The 23,878-nt window shown below is 39.6% G+C and overlaps 2 protein-coding genes across 3 annotated transcripts; one reads left to right on the top strand and one right to left on the bottom strand.

The window, feature by feature from the left end:
• Positions 1–844: 844 nt before the first annotated feature.
• Positions 845–13,471, bottom strand: tgfbrap1 (transforming growth factor, beta receptor associated protein 1). 2 transcript variants are annotated; one of them, XM_028014953.1, is made up of 13 exons: positions 13,253–13,471; positions 10,548–11,263; positions 10,020–10,214; positions 9,459–9,613; positions 8,900–8,982; positions 8,279–8,459; positions 8,032–8,192; positions 6,453–6,510; positions 6,223–6,366; positions 5,726–5,869; positions 5,298–5,457; positions 4,736–5,190; positions 845–3,731 (listed from the first exon to the last, which is right to left on the bottom strand). In XM_028014953.1, the coding sequence occupies exons 2-13, from the start codon at positions 11,242–11,244 to the stop codon at positions 3,543–3,545; spliced, it is 2,622 nt and encodes an 873-aa protein (XP_027870754.1). In that variant the 5' UTR covers positions 11,245–11,263; positions 13,253–13,471; the 3' UTR covers positions 845–3,542. The 2 variants fall into 2 exon arrangements, with proteins under 2 accessions (XP_027870754.1, XP_027870755.1); XM_028014954.1 differs by having other exon boundaries at positions 10,548–11,258.
• Positions 13,472–13,983: 512 nt separating this feature from the next.
• On the top strand, positions 13,984–22,667 carry cul4a (cullin 4A). The gene is made up of 20 exons (XM_028015305.1): positions 13,984–14,604; positions 16,028–16,143; positions 16,335–16,438; positions 16,769–16,838; positions 16,929–17,002; positions 17,075–17,237; positions 17,321–17,410; positions 17,494–17,576; positions 18,299–18,366; positions 18,709–18,827; positions 18,921–19,113; positions 19,236–19,340; positions 19,476–19,586; positions 20,485–20,570; positions 20,653–20,760; positions 20,850–20,963; positions 21,046–21,151; positions 21,241–21,413; positions 21,576–21,728; positions 21,823–22,667. Exons 1-20 carry the CDS (start codon positions 14,475–14,477, stop codon positions 21,916–21,918), a joined length of 2,262 nt encoding a protein of 753 aa, XP_027871106.1. The 5' UTR covers positions 13,984–14,474; the 3' UTR covers positions 21,919–22,667.
• The last annotated feature ends 1,211 nt before the right edge of the window (positions 22,668–23,878 follow it).

Here is a 23,878-nt window from a genome sequence, read left to right as displayed (position 1 = left end):
GGCACAGAGTTTGCAAAGAACAACATGGCTTCCCCATCATTTTAACGCACATGAAGCATAAAGCTGCAGATCTGTATCCAGATGGGTGGATGAACCAAAACATGAAAATGAAGTCGAGCAGAAATCAATCCAAATACACAAACATCTGGGTGTTAATGTATGACACTGCTTTATGACAATTAGGATGACCCAACATAGATCTCTTTTTACTTTGTACATCTTTGTTGCTGGTTTCATCTGTGATGTTTGCTTTGCTTTTTCATTTTCCACATGTACACATGTTCCAGCTATTGATATTTTAGGTAGATTTCTTTCTTGCCCAGAATACTCTGGTAAAAAACATTTTGTTACCAAACGTTTACATTTTCTGACAATAATCAATTCAAAAGCTTCAGTTTGAAAAAACAAATTGAGTTTGTAGGGACACTGGATGAAATTAAAGCTGTCGTCTTTGTTTTTGGGATTGAGTTTTCACAACTTAATATTTCTACTGGTCCTGCACCATTTTTGTTACACACTGATAGTGAAAATCTTTACATGTATGCTGTTTTTAATGTACAAAACCTCTCTTCTCAATTAGTTTAAGAACATGATTTTTAAAGAATGATTCATAAAAGTAGCAACAAAGCAGATCAGCCAAAACTCACTTAAACATTTGTGAAATACTGTATGTTCACTCACATTTTTGTGTCTGTTTTATTAGAGCTCTTGGATCCTATGTCTCTTTTCAAGAGACTCTTAATCCAACCCTGTGATTTAGTGGTCAGAGTTTAACAAGATAACTTACCAGAAGAAAGCATAGTCAAGCCCAACTACCAGAAATGAAGGCAAGTACAACCAAAAGTTTGACTCGGAGCTGAAACGTATGTTTATTAAAATGGGACGGATTAGCAGTTTTTTTTTACACTCCATCCACAGTGGCATCGATTTAGAAAGCAACAAACACGTACAAATGCAGTATTTACACACCACTATACACATATTTATAAAATACAATCGCAACTTTTCACACAACTTTGCAGAATTTTCTTTTTTATATGATTTGAAGTCATGGTGCGGAGGCCTTTCCAACAAGCTACAGTTAAACTCTTCGGACAACAAAGCTTTAGAAATGCAGAACTGGACAGTAGTTTTAATAGCAGCAGCCTTTTGGTGTCATTTTCATTTAATGCACGTTCTGGCAAGGTTTTCTGAGGACAAATATGTTATACAAGTAGTATGGCTCTGATGAAGTAAGTCCACACAGTTTGGCTGCATAAATGCATCTTGCCAGACTGAAGAAGTATTATTTATGACGTCCAAGCCACACCTCATTGTTATCCGACAGATACGCAGCATTTAGAAAGAAGGTTGAGACAAGGTACTTTGCTCTGATGACAGAGCAAAGTACCTTGCCTGTAAAGAAATTCACAGAAAACAGCTGACCTCCATTTCTCCGTTTTCCACAGGGGTAACACAGCACAAAGGTTAAAACCATAACTCCAGGCTTCTGAAGCAGGCAGCTTTGAAAGCTAAGATGTATTTAGCCATTCAGGTATGTTCTTGGACCATCAAAGCAGTTCATGATGAAACGTTTTTGTTTTGTTTTTTACCCACAATTTCCAATGAAAGAGAAAAGTTTAGATAATATATGCACCACTGGCACATTTTCATTAGAAATCCATCCTCTATGAGTGTCAGATGCTGTTAGATCATGTCTGCCGTCAACAATCGGAGTCAAATATAACCATCTTTCACTTTCTGCAGTGCAAAATAATATCTGCGACATGTAATAAATGAAGAGAACATACTTAGTTATTTGAAATGTATATTCATGTTGTTAGATGTAGCCATTCTGAAGACCTGCACATTGCTTTCGTTTAAAATGTTACACAATACTGCCATCGTGTGACCAAATTTATGTTTGCAGATTAAACAGTCGCGTTTCTTGCACCAAAACAATTATAGTAATAAAAACTGGAGAAATTGCCTTCATTAATGACTATTCATTAGTCTGAATCAAATTAATTGGGACTTAGGTTTTTAAAAAATTAAACATTTGCCACGTTTCAGTGAGCTTTGCAGCTATGCAAATTATTTAAACGTGCATCATACTTCTAGTGTGAGATTTAAGAGTAAAATTTAATGTTTGCATAACGCAGAGCCCCCAAAATCTAACCTGAAGGTTCAGCCAAGCTGTCCCTTCTTAGGTATGATTTTTATTTTTCCATATTTGCACGAGATACACTAGCCTGAAGAAATTACATGGAAAATTGTTTGTTGTTCTCCTGCTCTGTACTGCCGTTGGTAACCCTGAAAAAATGTTTTCATTATTCATGTTCCCACTTAAAAGTACTTGAAGGTTGTTCACGATTGCCTTTCGTTTTCTTCTTTCTTGTGGGATGTTTGTTCAGGATTAATGACAGAAAACAATGTGATGCTGAGAGCTATTTTTCCAACACTCAACTGTAATCTTCAGAGGACAGATTATTATTCACCGTCTATGTCGCTTTCTGCCCAATCCATCTCTGCATTTCATTCGACTAACAAATGGCACTAAAGTAAATGAAACCTGTTAATTTTGAATAGCTTTTGCCATTTTTTTTTTTCATACGACAACATGGTTCTGTGAGGCAGTTGGGCATCTTGAGGCGGGAGAGTCGTGGGTTGGAGATCAAAGACACTGCTGTTGACAACGAGGTGAAATTTGATTTAATTTGAAGTGGAGTGCACTTCACTTGTAAAAGCATCTTCAGTGTAACAGAAGCTGAAAGCGGAATGGAAACCATTTTTTATTAGTCAAAGCCAGACAGTAAGATTTTCCCCCATATTTTCAATGGGGGTATAACATTTAATTCATTGTACAGGTTTTAGTTTTCTTTTAATTCCCTTATTTGCATCTGAAGCTGTATTCAAATGTACATTTCTCCACTAATGATCCATAAGACCTCATCATGTCTTTTCCTCATAGACTCAATAGGTCACCAAGTTTTTTACTTGGATAATAACCAAAATGTAGCAATAGGCCGGATCAAAGTGTTGCCATGTCAAACACTGTGATACAGAAACGACTGATGTTGTAGAGGAGAACGGGGAGGTGGCAACAGAGACACCAGCTCTAGTAAAAGACACACACAAAGAAAGTGCCTTGGTAGTATTTCACATTAAAACCCAGCGTGCAGAGCGCACGTCAGGACAGAATAACACAAACTGACTGGACAAGAACCGGAGGAGTCTTGGTATTATTCCATGCTTCAGAAATATTTGAAACAGGACTAAAAATAAGAAAAAAAAAATCATCTGTTGTTAAATTTGTTTATCTAATTCAGGGTTTCACCTTTTTGAGTGAAGACGGGACAGATGCAGAAAGAAACTGAGCTGGAATTTCTAAATCTGCACCAGTGGAGCACATGAACGAACAGCTGAACACAGTGGCACTGAGCCGGCTTCCTTCGTGGCGTTCACGCCACAGCTGAAACTGGATTCTCGTCTGTGCCTCTTGTTCTCCCAACAAGGCTGCAGCCTCCGGTCGCACATCAGACAGCAGTGGGAAATGTTTAGTCTCACGTATGGTTACTGCTATTAGCTAACTGTCTCTTTGTGGGAGAGTCTCTTACTCTCTGTGCGGCGCAGTGGCCGTGGACAGGTACTCCTCCGGGCAGACAGACCACGCTGGGCTCACTGAAGGTGTTGTGGCACAGGTGGCACCCTTTCTTCTCCGACACAATAATGGGTTTCCTCCGCTCTTTTAACTGTAGAGGAAGAAAACACGAGTTACAACAAATCAAAGCTGAAACCTTTTTTTTTTGCAATATTTCGAAATCGAGTGTCAACTATCCATAAGAAGGAGCAAGAATAATGTCTGATCAGACTTTGTGATTATGTGCTTCAGTTTATTTATATTTTTATTATTAATGATAAAAATATAAACAAGTAAAGTAAAGTAAATTTAAAATATAAGTTTGACCTAACCAACTTATGGAAGCATTAAACTGCCAGAGCTTGAAAATAAATTCAGGAGCAGTATTTCATTTTAATTAGAAAACTTTGTTATAATGACATGCAAAACTCATTAAAAAGAGTTTTTGCCACTTAAAAAAAAACTTGTTAAAAATAAAATTTGTACATCTCATTCAAACCAAAATATATTCTCTTAAATAAGAAAGGCTGTAGCATCTTTTGATGCCACGGTGAGAGAAAGGGATGTCATGGCGAACCCCTTCACACCTTCGCAATCTGTCAGAGCGTATTTTCACATCTCGTTAAAATGAGCAATGTTCTCGTTATGACGAGACATAAAACCCATCTTGTTAAAACGAGAAGGTTTTTCTTTAAAGCAAGAAAATCTCATAAGATGCAAAACTCGCTGAACTAGAAAGTTTTTTGTTAAAATTAGAAAGTTTCTCATTTCAGCGAGTTTTGCATCTTGTTCAAAATTTTTTTTTGTAGTTGTTTAAATGAGAAACGATCTCGTTTTAAGAAGACACTTAATGTTCCTGAATTAATTCCCAATCTCTGTCCGTTAAACACTTCTGTGGAAACTGGCCTAGCTTTAAAAAAGGTAAAATATTCAAAAGCGCCTACCAACACATAAGAAACAACAAAGTCAAAGCAGAGTTATTAATAATTAAAGCAGTCTGTAAAGCCCACTGGTTTAATTAGCTGTTCCATCAATTAAAGCATAACCAACATTTGGTAAAAAAAAATATATTCATGAACAAATAAGTGGACGGTTTAGGAAAGCAGGTTTGCTCACCCTGTCATGCAGCAGCTGCACGTTCTCAGAGCGGGCGAGGCCCAAAGCGATCTGGGAGGTCCGGCCGGCGTGCATGCTGGCCCTGACGGCTCGGTTCAAGAAAGGCCTCAGCAGCTGCAGCGACCAGCTCTCCGGAAGCATCCGTAGGACGCGGACGGCGTCGAACACCTCGCCGTGCCTGTTTAACAGATCCACGGCCGCCATCTCCATCTTGCCGCCAGCTGCTTGGCCTTTTCCAGGAGGGGTGCCGTCGAGATAGACCCCCAGGAGGAGGTGGAACAGCTGCTGTCGATATGCTGGATCTCGATTGGACGAGGCCCAGATGCAGAAGGCCTCGGCGGACGGGAAGTCTCTGAGTTTGTGGACCAGGATGTGCAGCGCTTTGTCGTGTTCCTCTAATTTCCCGTGTAGTGTCGCACGCTCTAGCAGCAGCTTGTCACAGCTCTCCATTTTACCTAACCCGGGTTTAAACAGAATTTTTTTTTAAATTAGCTTCAATCTGAAAAATGACCTCAATGACTCTAAAATAAATATTCCTGTTGCACTGGATGGTTTGCGTTACCTAAAACAAACTGCACACGGTATAAGTCGGACTCCCTGAGCATGGCTTGAAGCTTCTCTCTGGCTCTGGTCAGCTGCCCCTCATCAGTCGGCGACTCTGACAGCAACAGCATGACCCTGTCCAGGTACAACACAACGAGGTGTGTGTGGAACTTCTCTTTCTGCACAACAAGAAGGGAAAAACAACCCCAGAAATAGTCAAATCCATCTAAATAACAACATGATGACCTGTGACTGTGGTTGGGTCTGGCTAGGTAGCAATGCAACCACCAATTTTCACAAGCAGTAGGACTTATGCTGCAGGATTTGTGAATTCAGATCACATTTATTTGATTCAAAGAGCTTACAAGTCCTGGTTGTGGGACTTGTAAGCTCAAGATATTTTCTTGCATTTTTCAACTGCATCCCCAAATAAAGGTTACATCTAACCTGTATTTTTCTCTCCAACACAAGATGCTCCATGTAGAGAAGCAGAGCCTGGCTGTGTTTCCCCAGGTAGGTGATGACTTCATCTGGGTTCACCTCTGATCGATCTTTGCCGACAGGTCTCTTAGTAAAGATCCGAATACCTGTCTATTAAGAAAAAAAACAAATAAAAAGTCCTTAAAATTATCAAAAACAGCTGTTTGAAGAGAACCGCAAGGTCTGTGTAAGTTCCTAAATACTTTATTTGCAGATTTTACAACCGTATGCAATAGAAAAGTGAACTCATTTTGTTTTTTCTGTTAAAAAAACACCTTCAATTATATGGCAGTTCGTTGATGAGAATAAGCAGCAAATATTATGAATGAGGAAGAGAATAAATATACTGTAGCCGTGAAAGTGGGAAGTTGGATCTTCCCAGAAACAAATGTTGAAGAAGGTAATATTTGGGTCAAAGCTGCACCAAAGGTCAGACATCAAAGTTACATTTTTGGGGAACCTACGGTGGGATCCTTCCGCAAAGCCCAGTCTGCATACTTCCACACAATCTCCATACTGGAAGAGCAGCAGAGAAAGTCCACAATGTACTCATACAGATCGGATCTGGTGGAGTCCTGCAGTTCTCCATCTACAACACGAATCCACAACTAAAAAAAAAAGCACAGAGAAGAGAGGACGTTAGTGATCTGGTGCAGGTTCTATTTATTTTTTAAAAAATTTTAGGAATACAAACCTTTAGAGCTGCTGCATCCTGACCATTAAAATGATAGAGAAGCCCGAGTGCAAAATATCTGAGAGAAATAAAAGAGCGGATTGAGTCGAGCTTCAAAAACATAATTACATTTCTGTGCCGAGTAATTAAACCGGCTTGGCTGAACTGGACACGGATTTAACAGCTTCATCAGGAAGTTAATTAACAACAAGGGACAATGAGCGGTATTTACCCAACAAAGGCTCGCCTCAGACAATCCTTCAGGAATTGGTCAATTTCATCACTGCAATAATTAATGAAAGTCATACCAATTCCCACAGTAATCGTCTATTCTAACTCTACATGCTAATTTGCTCAGAGTTTAAACAGAATCGCTGAGAACAACAATTGAAAGTTCTCGCTTCTTATAGAGCTGATAAAGAAATCACAGCATAATATTTGTGTCTTAATCTGCTGTGAAGAAACGGACATTTTAATAAGGAATCTACATTTTTCATTCGCCAGGGTTCCAACACACACTTATGACCAAATCACCGTCAGAAATTCTCAGTCCAGTTTTAACCCATTTCTTAAAGCCTCAATACAAAAGACAACAGAGTTTACAGCTTATGTTTATGTTTAATGCACACTTTGGGAAAAAAACAGAGATGGACAGCCAAACAATCAGCAAGGATAGATGAATAGACAAACTGATGGATGATCAAATGGATGGATTGATGGATGAATAGGTAGAAAAACAATTATATTGATTTATAGACTACCAGATGATGTATGGACAAATAAACTTGACAAAAGAAAACTCAGGGAGGTAGAGCGAGTAACTGAAGAAAAGTTAGCTGGACGGACAAAGTGACAGACAGTGGGATGGACTGGACGCTGGTCAGATGCAGTACAGCACGGAGAATGCTGTTGTTTTTTTTTCTGTGCTTCATTTCCTTTTTCCAGTCCGTGTTAAAACTCCCCGACACCATGTCAACCAAATTAGATCTTTTAACTCAGGCTGCAACTAATTATTATTTTAGTAATTGATTATTCTATGGATTAATTTGATCTAAAAAATAGGCACATTCTGCAGATATTTCATTTAACCCCTGTGTCTCATTTTGTGCAATATTAGAAATACATTAAAAGATAAAAGTAAACAAATAATTCTGTTCCTTTTTTAAATAAGAAAGTAGTGCACGTTTCTTTAGTGTACTCCTGATCATCTGCAGCTAAAAAAATACTTCAAACATCAACATGTGAAAAGCTCAGCCCTTTCTGTTTGACTTAACATCAATACAATGACGGGCTAATCTGATGATTCATGTTTGGATTAACCAGTTAAAGCTAAAACTATGCCACTATAGTAGTAGTAGAGTAGAACATATTTACAGGGTTTTTTTTATCTTAAATGCAAAATGTATATATTTCTGTACAGTTTTGGCTTAATTTCTGTTCGGGCTGTGTTGTTCTTTCAGTCTTTTTTGAGTCTGTACACTCCAGCTATTGACTAATCGATTACTTAATTAGTTGATGATTACTCCAACAATGGACCCATCACGATTAATCGCTTGAGCCCTACTTTAAACCAGATGAATAATCACAGCAGCATACACACTTGTGATACTTCTCCAGCCACGGAACGCTATCTGTGAGCACGCAGGAATTGTCCGAGGCCAGCAGGTCCAGCAGGCTGTCGTGATCCTGCTCGGCGTAGAGCTTCAGCAGAGCCGTGTCCACGTCGTCTCTGCAGCCGTTCACCACGTCTGTGCTGCGAACCTGAACGGAAGGAGGAAAAACGAAAATTAAAGCCACACAACCAAGCAACACGCTGCTAGATTACGAGGCTATTTTAGCCCGGTTACCTCTCCTAAATAGCTGATGAGGAATTTCTTGCATCGCAGCACTTTCTCTTGGTCACCCTGTGCCAGATGGTTGAGATCCGCAAACTCGTGAAGAGGAGGGTGGCAGCGCATGAACGAGGAGGAAGCCGGTAGCAGCAAGGGGTAGAGAGAGATGAGCTCCCGCACATCCAGCTCACCCTTCCTGGAACAATTCAAGATATTTCTTATGACATATCAAAAGAAAAAAAAACCCTAATATTTGTCATACAATACCGACACATTTATCAAATTACATAAAGCTCCTCTTTGGAGGTGTCAATAAAAAGACAAAGACATAGAAAAGAATATAAGCAACTTGTTTCCGAAAACATCACAGCTTTTGTCAAATTACTGAAAATGGTAATTATTAAAATCTGTAACAAGTTTTTGAAATATGAAAAAAAATAATAATGTCAGCAATTATAGGAGTGACATGACAGCCTTAATGAGACAAGATGAGCCGGTTATATTACGCAAACATTTACAGCAATGATTAAATTGAAGCGCACGAGAAGAGAAGAAAAATTCACAAGAATCAGATGGTTCTTGTGAAGGGTTTCGAAAATGGTTGAGACGTCAAGAAAAAGCAACTCCAGCTGTTACCTAAAGTGTTCTTTAGCCTCCAGGAACTGAAGCTGGCCAAACTTTATGAACCCTGCCTGCTGCAGGATTCTTCTGTACAAAACCTGAAGAAAGTGGGAAAAATGGAAAGAAAAATCTAACTACAGAAATTACAAAGTGTGCCAAGTACATGAAATTTTTCAAACCTAACCAAGGTAATTGGTTAGACAGTTGTGTAAAACAACAACAACAGAAAAATAAGAGACAAAGAAAGGTCTACATTTTGACTCGAGTCTGACTCTACTTCAAGTCTCATGACAAGTCCACACCGCTGGTGTATATAGAAACAAACATTTGAGATGCTTGTTTATTTACATTTTGCTTCTTTAAATCCAGACAAACTGAAGGTCGTTTTTACCTTCTGTGCAAACAGGATTTGGTGTGTGTCCTATAATTATAGTACCACAAGTTGATTAAAAGTTTCTGTTTCTCTTTGGGCACATTTGTACCCTAAGACATTCAGATACCACCAGCCTGGCATCAATAGTTCTTTTAGGCCTTGTATTTTGTCTTTCTATTAAAACAACCTGCTGATATTTACCTGGAACTTGTCTTTGGGAATATTTCTCTGAGCTCCCTCGGTTAAGACCAGTGCTTCCTCCACTCTGTGGCTGGCCAGTAAGTCTTGAATCTGTCTCTCCAGTGGCAGAGGAACCAGGACGTAAACAGACTTAGTGGAAGCCAGCATGACTTTACCTAAAACACACACAACCCTCACACACTCAGATTGTGATTGCGCATGTATTTATTTTAAGAAAAAAAACAGTCGTCTCATCCTCCCTTTAATCCGCTGTTATTCAAAGCAACCTTTAAAAAGTGTCCAGCTCTAAAATGAGATCACTTTGTTATTATTTCTAATCAACATTTGGCAAACAAGAAGAATTTATATTAAGATTTTTTATAGAGCCCTGCAAAGGGAATTGCAGCTTTTAGACTTTCTGAAGCTTAATGTGAGAGAAAGACAATGAAACTAACAAACTAAACAGAAACACTATAGCTAAGAAGACAATAATTTGCGTGGCTGTAAAAAAATGATCATCTCCGTATTTTAACTGCAGAAAATTTTTTGATCACATGTGAAACCCAGAGGATGCGAGCACACCTTCAAAATCTTGCAGAACGCGTCCATCCCTGAATGAAAGAGTCTGTTTCAGTTGTTGGTCCAACATGCTGTGGATGGTGACGAAGTTTTCGTCCAAAGCCACCACATACGGAAAACACACAGCGGCAGCAATCACGCTCTCTGACCAGTTAACGGGAGCCCGCTGAGACGCTCCCTCTGAGTTGGCGAACATCCCTGGAGGCGGGATGAGGAGAGGAAAAAAAAAAAAAAAACGTTTACTGAGCACAAAAAGGTAAGAGTTAAAACCTTTCAAGCTTTAGAAAGAAATACAACTGGGAAAGCTGGACTCATCACTGACTACAAAACAAATATTGTAACTTACAGCATCTAATAGTTTTGTTTCTGGAGACAGAAACAAGACTGTCTAAGCAAACTAATTCTACAACCTAAAACAAAAGAAAAATTAGCTTCAGTACAAGGTGCAAAGCCGATTCTCGTAGGTGGATATGAGCAGCTTTTGTTCTCGGCAGAACTCCCAACGTTTTGAACCACCGTCGATAAACTCACCGAGACCGCCAGGAGCGGCGAGGAGGAACTCCTCCCGGCTGATCCTCTTCACAATGGGTCTCCTCTCCTCGCTGTTGTAAGGGAAGAGGTCCTGCGAAGCTCCTGTGTTGTAGTTAAGGATCATGTACTGCGTTGTGAGGGCCAAGCACAGGAAGTACCCATCAATACTGACGGCGCATGGCTGCTCCGGAGTATTCACCTCTTTGACCAACTGCACTCTGTCCTCGTAGACCATGTAAACCTGAACTGTCCGCCTCTTGGACGACAGCACGCCCATCTCCACGCAGAACGGGTCCCCGTTGACGGGGTTCTCGTTGACGCAGAACGTGGTCACGCCTCGGATTTTGACTCCGCCGCCAGCTGCCGAGGGAACCGACTCCAGAGTCACCATGTCAACGAGGAACACTATTCCATCGCAAAGCACTATGAGACGCTCCAGAGCGGAAGCGGCACGCAGCTCGGCGACAGGTTTCTTGAGGCCGAGGTATTTGTGAAGCAGCTTCTGGGTCGAGTAGCTCAGCTTGCCTTTGGAGGAAGTGACCTCGTCCAGGAGAAAGTGGTGGATGAAGCAGTCGTTGGTGCCCACGTACAAGTGTTTCCCGCAGCATTCGATGCACTCGATGTTGATGCGAGCCTTGTCGCCCATGAGGAGGTCGCGCTCCACAGCGGGAACAAGCTCAAAAGCCTTCACACTCATCTCGGCCAAGGCATCTAGACTAAACAGCAGAAGACAGGCGTCAGCAAAACTGCACAAAGACGGACGGAGAGAGGTAGTAGTTAATTTAATGAAAATAAATGTTACTGTCAGGCAGACCCTTTAAAAAATTAACCTAGCGGTAAGAAAAGGGTTGAGTATTTACTTCACAGTATTATTTCTCTAAGAAATACATTCAATCCTGGAAATGTACAAAAGGTCAGTTTAGACCTTTTGTACATTAAAATTAATGTACAAAGCTCCATAAGAAATTAAGTACGCCCTTAACTGTGCACAAGTCCTGGTTAATTTAAACTCTCTACAATTTAATCCACTGTATTAAACACTGCAAGGGATTTACGATATAAATACACACATTCATTTATTAGTATTTACCCTAACGGCAATAAAAAAGACAAACAAATCAGCTCTGAATGGTCATCAGGCAGGTGAAATACTCAAACCTAGTTCATTATATACGATTTGCAAAATGTTCCCACTGTCTAAATCAAGAGAGTGTCCTTTGATGTGCTTTTAGTGTTTAATCAAAATCCAATGAAGGATGGGAACATATGCTTTGAAGTATAAATGGAGACAATCTTACTAATCTTGTTGAGATTGTGTAATATCAATAATTATCCATTACAGATACAAATGGGATTTATATACTTTTTAAGTCAATATGGAGTTTATCCTAATATCTTGTGGTATTAATTTGCTGAAGATAAAAAAAATGATGATAGGAAGTCATAAAGAAACCACTGCAGTCTTTTTTAGCAACAGACTTCATGGCGGGACTGCACCTTCCTGCAGCCAAAGCCCACAAACACAAGGACTGCACTTAGGGAAAAAAACTATTTATGGACCCATTAGTACATAGGTAATGCGGTTCTATTGCTAAACAGCAAACAAGCAAATGTAATCATATTTTTGAAAGATAGTGCTGTTTGTTGCTGCTCGCATTGACCTAAGCTTGGAAATATTTTTTGGAGGGGTTGGGGGGCGAAGAGGAGTTCTGCAAACATCATCAAGTAAAGATGATCACTGTCACAACAACTCAGAAATCCTATGACGATTAGAAGAATTTTACAATAACGATAAACAACAATTTCCCACCGCTAGTTATAGCCTTCACAGGGGGATATATTTCTGTTTACGTTTTGGCTGTCATTACTTTTAGAATATTTTTTTTTTCCAGGAGAACAACGAAATATTCCCTGAGGGTCAAGTTGTGTTTATTGAGATTATCTGATGCAATCTGATCGCAATTAAACTAAAGTCGAGTTAATGTTTTTAATCTTTCCAGAAGTCAATGCTAGTGATCAATACTTCCTGAAACGGTTTTCACATGGCATCACATGGCGATGGCTGCAGATTTCAACACAGCTGTACATGAAACACGTGACTGTGTACTTCCTGGCCGTTAAATCACTAATATATAGACATTTGCATTATATATATAGGCATATTCGGATTCTTAAGCACGTATGCAAGTATTCGAGAAAAGAAAGAGGGAAGGAATTGGAGACTTTCTCTTTCGTGCTTCAGGATTGGCTTTAGCTGCCTGTTAGCTTCCCAAACCAAGCGCCCAAAAACGGCAGGAAAAGTTTCCTTCCGAGGTAAAACCAGCTGTCAGAAAACAGAGTACTGTGTTTACATGTTGACACCATTCAATGAAGATTGAAATGGGTTCTCGCTTTCTTAAAAATCCGTGGGAATCTTACTGGTGAAGCTACCATTAGCTTACACCGTTCTAGCCAGGCTAAAGCTAACAGTATTTTTTTATATAGTTCTTGGATTTCCAATTATGTGACTGAAATTGAAGATATTCGGTCTGGGTTCAAAACAGCTAAGCTGGTTTGCTGTTTCATGTGCGTGTCTGCTTCAAAAAAAAGATTTTAAAAAAGCCATGAATCCAGTCGATCACTCGTCTCTTGGTCTGATGCTCGGCGGACCAACTCCCTGCCGAGTTTGTGGTGGAGTTGTCGGCGTTAGCAGCCACGGTACCTACCGCTGCAGACAGGCCGAATCAGCACCAAAAGGCGAGCCCTAATGCTCTGGAGGCAGCCGTCATGGGATGTTTGTAAAAATACACGTCACTCTAGCCATGGTGTCCAAGAAGGCACCGAGCCACACTGAGGAACATTTCCGTTTTCACTGCTCGGGTCCTTCCTATCCAAAGTAAAACAGCCTCCCATCTGAACCTCCGCTGACTGCAGGTGGAACGCAGGTGCGTTCAAGAACATCGGGGAGGAAATCTGGAAAGACTATTTAAAAAACGAAAGAAAGACAAAACTTGTAGACAATTAACATTTGATCAGACTTGATCAAGTCTAACAAGTTGATTTTGTTAACAACACTTTTTTTTAATATAAAGCTCTACTTGCAGTATCAATAAAGCAAGTGGTTCTAAGTACGTCATATTTATACTTCCTTACCACTGTAAATATAAAGTATATAGTTTATGAGTACTTTTAAAGTTATAATAAACACAATTAAAAAAAATACATATATCACACAATCTCAGTTGGGTACTGTTTTTTTGTTTCTTGTAACAATAATAAGAACTAAAGTGCTTGTTATTTCACTTTAGTTCTTGAGAGACTGAACATGTTGAGTTAATACATGTATGTATAGTAAGTAGAATAAAAAATGTAGAATATACTGTCAAAGTACAGACAAGCCTTATTAAATATGAATATCCGAGCTACTCTTGAACGCACCTGTCCAAGGGAGCCCGTCTGAGAAAAGCCATTTTGTTATGCTAGCTAGCTAAATGGTAAAGACAGCTACCAACAACATGAGTCGAACATGTCAACGCTAACTAAGTCGCGTTGGAGCTCCTCTTTTCTTTTGCCCAACACATTAACTGAGCTAGTTAAAATCCGTATGTAGTCCGCACTGACATGGAGTAGCCTTGAAAGCTAAAAAGAAAAGTGGCGAATGGGACGAAAAGTGTGCTGCAGTTTTAGATAACACTCCGTTAGCTAGCTATGTGTTTACTTAGCTGTCTCTAGTTTCTTTTTTTATGCTCACCTAGCGTTGTGTTTTTCAAGTTTTTGCAACATCATGTACTTTAAATAGACTTCCTGTGGTGCCATCCAGAGACAATTTAGTTCAACGAAGGGACTGCATTGCTGAAAGCGAACCAAACAGGCAACAGGACAATCCAGCAGTAACGTAGCAAAAACACTTTGAAGCACACAGCGGTAAGCCAAAGCGCTAATCTGATAATGGCAGAGGACACCCGACAGGACAAGAGGGCCAGTTTTTCGGCTTTGACCGAGCACAGCACCAACGGGATGGCCAGGACTTCAGGAAAAACAGGCGCCTCAAAGAAATTAGTGATCAAAAACTTCAAAGGTACTGTCACTGTAGTGCTTTTTACCCCCACAGCATCAGCAACAGGGGAGGATGGAGGTCTCAAGTCATGCTGCAGAAGATTATGTGTGACAGTGGTTTTCTTTGTCGTTTTATTTAAAAATAACAATACAGCCTGCTACTTTAAAACCAACCAACTTGCTCACACTTTCAGATAATGCAGCAATTTTATTTTGTCTTACGTGCTTCATATTTTCACGCAATTAGTTATTTCCTCCTGAAATTCTCACTTTTCGTGCAGAGTTCCCTGTGTCTTGGTAAAGCAGGCTCACTAAAAAGTGTATTTGTCTATCTATGGATCTCAGCTGAGTGAAATCACGATTATACAACTTATGGTGCTATAACTATGTAGGCCACTTCCCTGGGCAAATGTTTACTCCAATAAAGCAATAATGTAATTGTGACTTTTAAACCCTTAACATGGTGTATACTACAATATTAAATTCAAATGGGCCAATTGTCAGTATCAAGGTAACAAGGTTTTAAAACATTTTATATTTTTAGTCCTGTTGTAGCTACGGTTTAAAAATCCTTTCATTGAGAAGACGGAGAAAGTGCCAGAGTAATCAGAGATTTTTTCTGGCTGCTGTAGTCCAGTACTGCCCCTCCCCCACTTGTTCCTGCACACTACCTTTAAGCTAGCTAAAAGAAGGAAAAGCCTTCTCTACAGCTTTGCAGAATTTATTCACAGTCATAATATTATAAAAAGAACAAGTTATACCATAAAAGGTTTTACTCTGGGTTATTGTGAGAATCTCAGACCTGCTCTTTTTTTTTTTAATGTTTCAGCAGCAGAATATATCCATGTGTTTAAAGAATTGAATTTCTCGTTAAACTTTAAATCTGTAAATATGTATTTTACAAATGACAAAAATATGCAGATTTTGCAAAAAGTTGAAAAAAATATGAAAATTGTTAAAATATCAAAAACAAAAAGTTCTCAAAAGAAAAAAAACAACAATTTTAACCAAAAACACTTTTTGAAATTTCCACCATGTTGGTTTTGTTTTTATTACCGGTAAATGTTCTGTGGGTCCAAAGTGTCGGCTGTAGAAAATACTCTACTTGCAGTTTGCCAGCCGTTCAAAAAAAGTCTCAGCTAGTAAAAAAATGTTGTTCTTTTGAAATCAAAAAGCAATAAAAATTGACGTGGGTCTTTAATAAATACTTTATAAAGGTTGGAGATTTCTGTGGAAACATTAAAACATAAAAGCTTAATAGTATATCAGTGAACTAAAACGTCTAAGTCGATGTTTTTAAAAAGTGCAGTTAAATGTTTGGGGGCATTAAATGAACGAATAGTTGTCACCTCACCTTTGACTTTTAGAGAATTTTTTTTTTTTCCCTGTTTTTGTTAATCATATCAGCAACTTGTTTGATCCTATCTATTGTTGTGTTTCAACAGATAGGCCAAAACTAGCAGAGAACTACACAGAAGACACGTGGCTGAAGCTTCGAGATGCGGTGGGTGCCATCCAGAACAGCACCTCCATCAAGTACAACCTGGAAGAGCTCTATCAGGTCGGTGTAGTTAAACATTCAGCTCAAATCTGAAAAATGTTATCTCAGGTTCTGTCTCTGGAAATCAGTTTTGCATAAATATTCAAGTTGCTTGAATACGTCTCCTTTGGAGAAGGCTGAAGTCGTGTCTGAAGACTTCACTTTCTCATGTGTTTCTTGTCTTTTACCTGTTTCGCTGAAACGCCTAAAAGGCCGTGGAGAACCTGTGTTCGTACAAAGTCTCCCCCACGCTGTACAAGCAGCTGCGGCAGGTTTGCGAGGACCATGTGCGGGCACAGATTCATCAGTTCAGAGAATATCCTTTTTATTTGTCCACAACCTCATCAGCCAGACCAGGAGAAACCTTTACGAAGCCCAACAGTGGTGAGACGTCAAGGATTTTTGGTGATTGGATTATCAGTTGCAATATTTGACTGGCCGACTGCGCTGATGAATTTGTAGCCTTTACAGTCAAAACTTTTTCATTTTGTTTTCTCTACAAAATGAGAAAGTTTTGACTGTTTTGTTTTCTAAATAATTTTGGAGCAGAGCTAAAAGCTTTATGAGTGACATTTTTCCCAGTGAAATTAGAAGTTGTTGTTGTGATGGTTCTTGTTTGTGGTTTTACCTTTAACCTGGAGCTCACAGAGTCGATGGACAACCTTTCCTTCCTGAAGCGAATGAATCGCTGCTGGCAGGACCACTGCAGGCAAACTGTAAGAGATGAGCTTCAATCCTATAACTTTCAAAAGTGTTCAAGAGTGTTCACTTAATCGGTGACGAGATAATAATTCCCCTCTTTTTAGATAATGATCCGAAGCATTTTTCTCTTCCTGGATCGAACATATGTGCTTCAGAACTCTCTGCTGCCCTCCATCTGGTGAGGTTCCGTCGGCTCAGTTGTGTTTCCAGTGATGCATTCAGGAAGCTGATGCTGGTTTGTACGCCGCAGGGACACTGGGCTGGAGCTGTTCCGCACACACATTGTGAGCGACAGTGCAGTCCAGAAGCGAACGGTGGAAGGCATTTTGGAGCAGATAGAACTGGAGCGAAACGGAGAGACTGTGGATCGCAGTCTGCTGCGGAGCCTGCTGGGCATGCTGTCAGACCTGCAGGTATTCGATAGTAACAGGCAGCAGGCTGCGCGGGTCATCTTTCTACAAATAAAGACTGTGTTTTACTTTTCTTTTGTTCAAAGGTTTACAAAGACTCCTTTGAGGAGAGATTTTTGACTGAAACAAATCGTCTCTATGCAGCTGAAGGACAGCGGCTGATGCAGGAGAGAGACGTGAGAGAAACTCCTAATAGATCCTGGGGTTATGAGGTCAAGTTCAACATCGGTGTCTTAGTCTATGCTGTTTTTGTGTTTAGGTGCCTGAATACTTGCACCACGTAGCTCGCCGTTTAGAAGAGGAGAATGATCGAATTGTGAGCTACCTCGACCAGAGCACTCAGTAAGATTCAGAACGTTGTTGTTGAGTCATCTATCTATTACCTCCGTTTGCCTTTAGGAGACACACAGGCTGAAAACAAACAATAGAATTCCCAAAGTTTGTTTCAGTTTATTTAAGATTTCCTTTCTTAAATAGGCTGAACCCATGCACAAAATGACACAGCCATGTAAACCTGATTAGTGTAGCTGGGAAAACATTTCTTCCATTACAGATAGAGTTGTAGATTGAGTGAGTTCTGGTAGAGCTGCTACCACTCGTGTCTCCACATTAGGCTAAGAAATTATCTACTTTCAACTAAGAGGTAAAAAAAAATGTCTACAAGTTGCCTCGCTTCTGGCTGTTAACAGGTTTCAATTTCAGATAGATTTACTGCTGTGATAAGGTCCAAAAGCCTCAGGTATTAACAGAAGTTCATTTTTGAGTGAAAATATGGGAGGTAAAACGAAAAGGGAGCAAGAGTTGGTGTTGAATTGGCATAACTTAATTAAAACATATATTAAACCCCATAAGCTTATTTTATAAAACATTTTGAACTTGTATAAAACTGTATGTGATCTTTAAACTGGGAGATTGCTTTGTAAGAAGAAGATGACATGTAGGTATTGTTCTAAACCAAATAACTGGTGTATTTTACATGTATATATTGTATTTTTTTTATTCAAATTCTCACTTTTGTCAAATTTTTTATTTATTTGTATTTTTTGCTTTTCATCTTTTCACAGGAAGCCTCTTATCTGCTGTGTCGAGAAACAACTTTTAGGAGAGCATATGAACGCAGTTCTACAAAAAGGTTTGTCTGTTTAATTTATTTAAATTTCTCATAATAAATATAATCACTTTCTTTCGAGCTGTGGCATAGTTGTGTGGTAAAAATACCAGATTTCTCCTTCTACATAAGACCCAGCTGGATGTCCAGAGAAAAAGGATTACATGTCCCATATAATGTTACTGTTTTTTTTTCTCCTATTTAGTGAAAAAATAAAGTTTTTCCAAAGTATAATGCTCATGTGAAATATCAACGTAATATATGTAGCGACTTTTGAGTCTCTGGAAGTGAACAGCTTTTGTTTTAGTAGATGTAATAGTTTAAGCTGTGACTTTAAAGTTAGTGTGGCTGTTCATTTTATGTTAGGTCTGAGCAATCTCCTAGATGAGAACCGTGTTACTGAGCTGGCCCTCCTCTACCAGCTCTTCAGTAAGGTTAAAGCAGGACTGCCCACGCTGCTGCAGTTTTGGAGGGACTATATCAAGGTAAATATGTTAAACACATATATGACATATTAGAGATGTATGTTTTAGTCCTGTTACATCTCAAAAAAGCCTAAATAAACCTTCTGGTTGCAGTCATTTGGTGGGGAGATTGTTTGCACACCAGAGAAGGACAAGGACATGGTTCAAGATCTTTTGGACTTCAAGGACAAGATGGACAATGTTGTGCAGAGCTGCTTTGCACGCAATGAGGCGTTCATCAACGCCATGAAGGAGGCCTTTGAAACCTTCATCAACAAGAGGCCCAACAAGCCTGCTGAACTCATTGGTAGGCAGGCGAATAACAGTCGTTTACAATCATTTTTAGCCTCATTAACTTCCATTTAGTTTTGATACTTTATTAGTTCCAGCCTATGATTACATGCTTTCTGGTTATTCCTTCTTGTTCAGCTAAATACGTGGACTCCAAGTTAAGAGCTGGAAACAAGGAGGCGACAGAGGAGGAACTGGAGAGAATCCTGGACAAGATCATGATAATCTTCCGCTTCATTCACGGTCTGTTACAGTTATAACACGGTAAAATAACACGGTCTGTTATTTTACACGGATGAGGAATGAACCTTTTCATCATGCTTCGCTGGGATTGTCAGACCTGCTCTAAAGTAACAAAGACTGCTTTCGTCCATGCAGGAAAAGACGTGTTTGAGGCTTTTTATAAGAAAGATTTGGCCAAGCGTCTGCTGGTTGGTAAGAGTGCCTCTGTTGATGCTGAAAAGTCCATGCTGTCCAAACTCAAACATGGTGAGTTTCTTGTTTTTAACTTAGTAAATTATTATTGATTGCTTTTCTGGATATATAGTGCAATATAAAAATATTCGCAACTCCTCAACTTTTCACATTGCAGCCACACAATTCAGCAGATATTTGCATAGCTGTGAATTGGGGGGGAAAAAAGAAAAACTAAATCTATTTTTTACAAATAGAAAGTCTGTTGACCTAAACTGACAGGCTGGGCAAGGAGAGCATTAATCACAGAAGCAACCATGAAGTTCCTCAGAGCTACAATGTTGTAGCTTAAATCAAAAACTATTCATGTCTTACTTTGGACCATCCAGAGTCCAGAATTTGTGGAAGGACTTACAAACCGATGTTCTCTAAATATTCTGATTGAAGTGTTTTTGCAAAGAAGGGTAAGAATATTAATGTCTATATTTGCAAAACCAGTAAAAGCATACCCCAAAACATTTGCAGCTGTTAAGATAATTAAATATACTGCAATCTGCTGGGTTTCCTTAGATGGAAACGTTTTAAACTATTTGAATAATTAACTGAGCTTACTTTCTTTAATAACTTGAATCAAGTGATCAAACTTATTAAAACATTTTTTTTGTAAAATAACTCAAGACGACATTTATGAATTTAATTGAAATACAAATACTCTTCAGTTTGCAAAAAATATAATATTAAAGTCATTCAAGTTGTGAAAAAAACACAATGCGTATGAATACATTTGTAAGGTACTGTGTATAGAATTTAATAGAAAAGGTAGGTTTTAATTGTAAAATAATACATACTGTATCACTGTAACCATCCGTTTTATTAAGCCAAAATTATAAATTGAGTTACTAAATCCCAAAGTAGTCTGTGTGTGTTTGTAGAGCATGGGGACATGTAGGCTGTGATATTTGTGCGTTTTCAGAATGTGGCGCAGCCTTCACCAGTAAGCTTGAGGGGATGTTTAAGGACATGGAGCTGTCTAAAGACATCATGATCCAGTTCAAACAGGTACCAGAAATATCCCAGCACATGGACACAAAAGCACTGCATTGCTAATGACATATTTACGTGTTTAAATTTTGAAATATAGTATATGCAGAACCAGAGTGAGCCAAGCAACATAGAACTCACTGTAAACATCCTCACCATGGGCTACTGGCCTTCATACACACCTATGGAGGTCCACCTTCCATCAGAGGTAAGAATGGCAGTGCTGTAAGAATAACAAGAACACATGGCTTGAACATGGCCAGCCAATCACATGCTGCTGCTGTAACTTCTTGGTAGATGGTGAAACTCCAGGAAGTGTTCAAGCTGTTCTACCTTGGGAAGCACAGTGGAAGGAAGCTGCAGTGGCAGCCCACACTGGGCCATGCTGTACTGAAGGCAGAATTTAAAGAGGTGAGAGTTTGATACATCTCACCAGAGCTCTGAGATGGACAATCACTTGACCTACTTTTACAGAAACCGTTTTGTCCTACAGGGCAAGAAGGAGCTGCAGGTTTCCCTGTTCCAAACTCTGGTGCTGCTCATGTTCAACGAAGGGGAGGAATTCAGCATGGAGGAGACCCGTGCTGCTACCGGAATAGGTTACACATGTCTTAAAATATGCAGCAACAACAGAGATGTAAGAGAGCCGCCTGTGGCTTTAACTGTTGTTGTTTGCTGTGTTGCACAGAGGAGGGAGAGCTCAGGCGAACACTGCAGTCCCTGGCCTGTGGGAAAGCTCGCGTTCTCAACAAGAACCCTCGGGGGAAAGACGTGGAAGATGGAGATCGCTTCAATTTTAACAATGACTTTAAACACAAACTGTTCCGCATCAAGATCAACCAGATTCAAATGAAGGAAACGGTAAATTTCTCTTTTCTATACTTGTAAATTCAATACTTTCTCTTTTTTTTAATATGCATTTTATTTGCTGTTAACTTACCACAAGCTTTCAACTAAACATCCCTTTCTAAACAGAGGAATCTGTTTGTTTGTTTGCTTTTTAACTTGTCATATTTCCTACAGGTCGAGGAGCAGGTAAGCACCACAGAGCGCGTCTTTCAGGACAGGCAGTATCAGATCGATGCAGCTGTTGTGCGCATTATGAAGATGAGGAAAACCCTGAGTCATAACCTGCTGGTATCAGAGCTCTACAACCAGCTCAAGTTTCCTGTCAAGGTGACGTGTTAAATCACTTTTCTTCAGTTTCATTCTTTCCTACATTTACACCCAATTCTCATTGTTTCTTCTTTTTTTGCTGACCTCTGCGCAGCCGGGAGACCTGAAGAAGCGGATCGAGTCGCTCATAGACAGAGACTACATGGAGCGTGACAAGGAGATTCCCAACCAGTATCACTATGTCGCCTGAGGGAACGCCGCTGTAGCTGCAGTGCTGTTTCCCCACAGCGAACGCACAGCTGGCCCAACTGCACAGGATTACAGCCCCTCAGCCACCCGACTCTCCTCTGGTGCCCATCTTGTCCTTCACATTCACAATCCTGGACGCAGTGTTCAGGAGACGCAGAGCTCCAGAGAGACAAGAGACTTGGCTGCGCTGTTCCCCATTCTGCAATATGCTTCATGGGACTCTGAGACTGGGCTGCAGATGTGGACTGGGTTGTTGATGGTTGGTTATGACTAACAAATCTGCTAGTGCGAAATTCAACTCAAAATAACTAGCACTTTCTTAGTTTTTTTTTTAGAGAGATTGGGTTTTCCTTCTTACATCACATTACAAATCACTCTTTGTATTTTGCAGCTTGTTTGTCACGAGTTTTTGGATTTTTATTTCTTCTTCTTTTCTCGAGGTGTTCTCCCTTTAATTGGTTGTGCTAACTACTGAGTGTCAACCTGACTGGCTTGGTTGCTTGACTGGTTAGAGAAGCAGCTGCCTGTGTGAAACCGAGTCTTGAGCAAAACGTTGGCCGATGTGGTTGGGCTCGTTGTGTTTTACACAAAAGCTAAATGAGATGCAGGCCAGCCATTTGTGTATTTTTCTTTTCAGTTTCTTTTACGTTTGACCAAAATGTCCAATGTCACGTGCTGATGCTGATGTTTTTGTAGATCGGACTGTGAGTGCAAAAAGTGAATTTGAATAAATGATTATTTAATGATTGAGTTAAATAATGTCTCGTATCTGGTGGGAATATTTTCTTATATTAGTCTAACTTGCCTGCGCCACTTTCTTTCACTGTTGACAATGGTTTAAAACTTCCTCTTTGGGTAAAATTTCTTTGGTTAATACAGTCAAGAACTGAAAATCTGCCTGATTCATGAAGTATTGCACATCATAACAGTGATGCAAATTGTCTAGGTTCACTCTCTTTCCCTAACATCTTTAGGTAAGCTTTTATACAGTACAGACCAAAAGTTTGGACACACCTTTTAATTCAATGAGTTTCCTTTTTTTCATGACTATTGACATTGTAGATTCACACTGAAGGCATCAAAACTATGAATAACACATGTGGAAATATGCACTAAACAAAAAAGTGTAAAACAACTGAAAATACCCCTTATATTCTAGTTTCTTCAAAGTAGCAACCTTTTGCTGTGATTACTGCTTTGCACACACTCTGCATTTTCTTGATGAGCTTCAAGAGGTAGACACCTGAAATGGTTGTCACTTCATAGGTCAACCTGCCCTGTCAGGTTAATAAGTGGGATTTCTTGCCTTATAAATAGTCATGAAAATAAAGAAAACCCATTGAATTAGAAAGGTGTGTCCAAACTTTTGGTCTGTACTGTACTTCTGAGTTTGAGCGACAACTAAATTTTCAAATTCAGAAAAAACATTTATTACCCAAGTTAGTTTCACCAATTGAACTTCTGAATTTCACTTCACAAGTTCACTGAAGTGGAATTGAAAACGTGTTTTTAAATCAGTTTTTATGGTTCCATTGAAGTGATCATGAAAGTCTGTTGCCTAAAATCATAGTGTGATCCGAGGAAGTCTGTGTAAAGTTAAAACAAACTCAACTATGCAGTAAGAATGTACCAGGCAGCTGCTAAGTGGTGGAGAGTAGCATTTAAGCAGCCTCCCTGTTCCCTTTGGGCTTTTGCACAGCCTCGTGAATTGATGAGGGTGTCAGCTGACTGACCACCAGTCATGTACATTGCAGCTTGCAAAGGGCAAACCGTGCAGACCGTCTGCCACTTGCAGCACAAAACTAGGCATTAGACACTTCTATTACCTTTTCATAACGCTCTTCTGAGTGTGTTGCAATAATAAACAGGAAAGAAAAAACATAAGGCACGCCGACACCGTTAACCCCGCCTTATTACGCTCAAATTACTAACAAGTATCAGTCTTAGTAATTCTATTAATT

This window comes from Xiphophorus couchianus, chromosome 4 (genome assembly GCF_001444195.1).
Source record: "Xiphophorus couchianus chromosome 4, X_couchianus-1.0, whole genome shotgun sequence".
Classification (NCBI taxonomy): Eukaryota; Metazoa; Chordata; class Actinopteri; order Cyprinodontiformes; family Poeciliidae; genus Xiphophorus; species Xiphophorus couchianus.
Note: the sequence above shows the minus strand (reverse complement) of the source record. Positions and strands in the feature narration are given on the sequence as shown.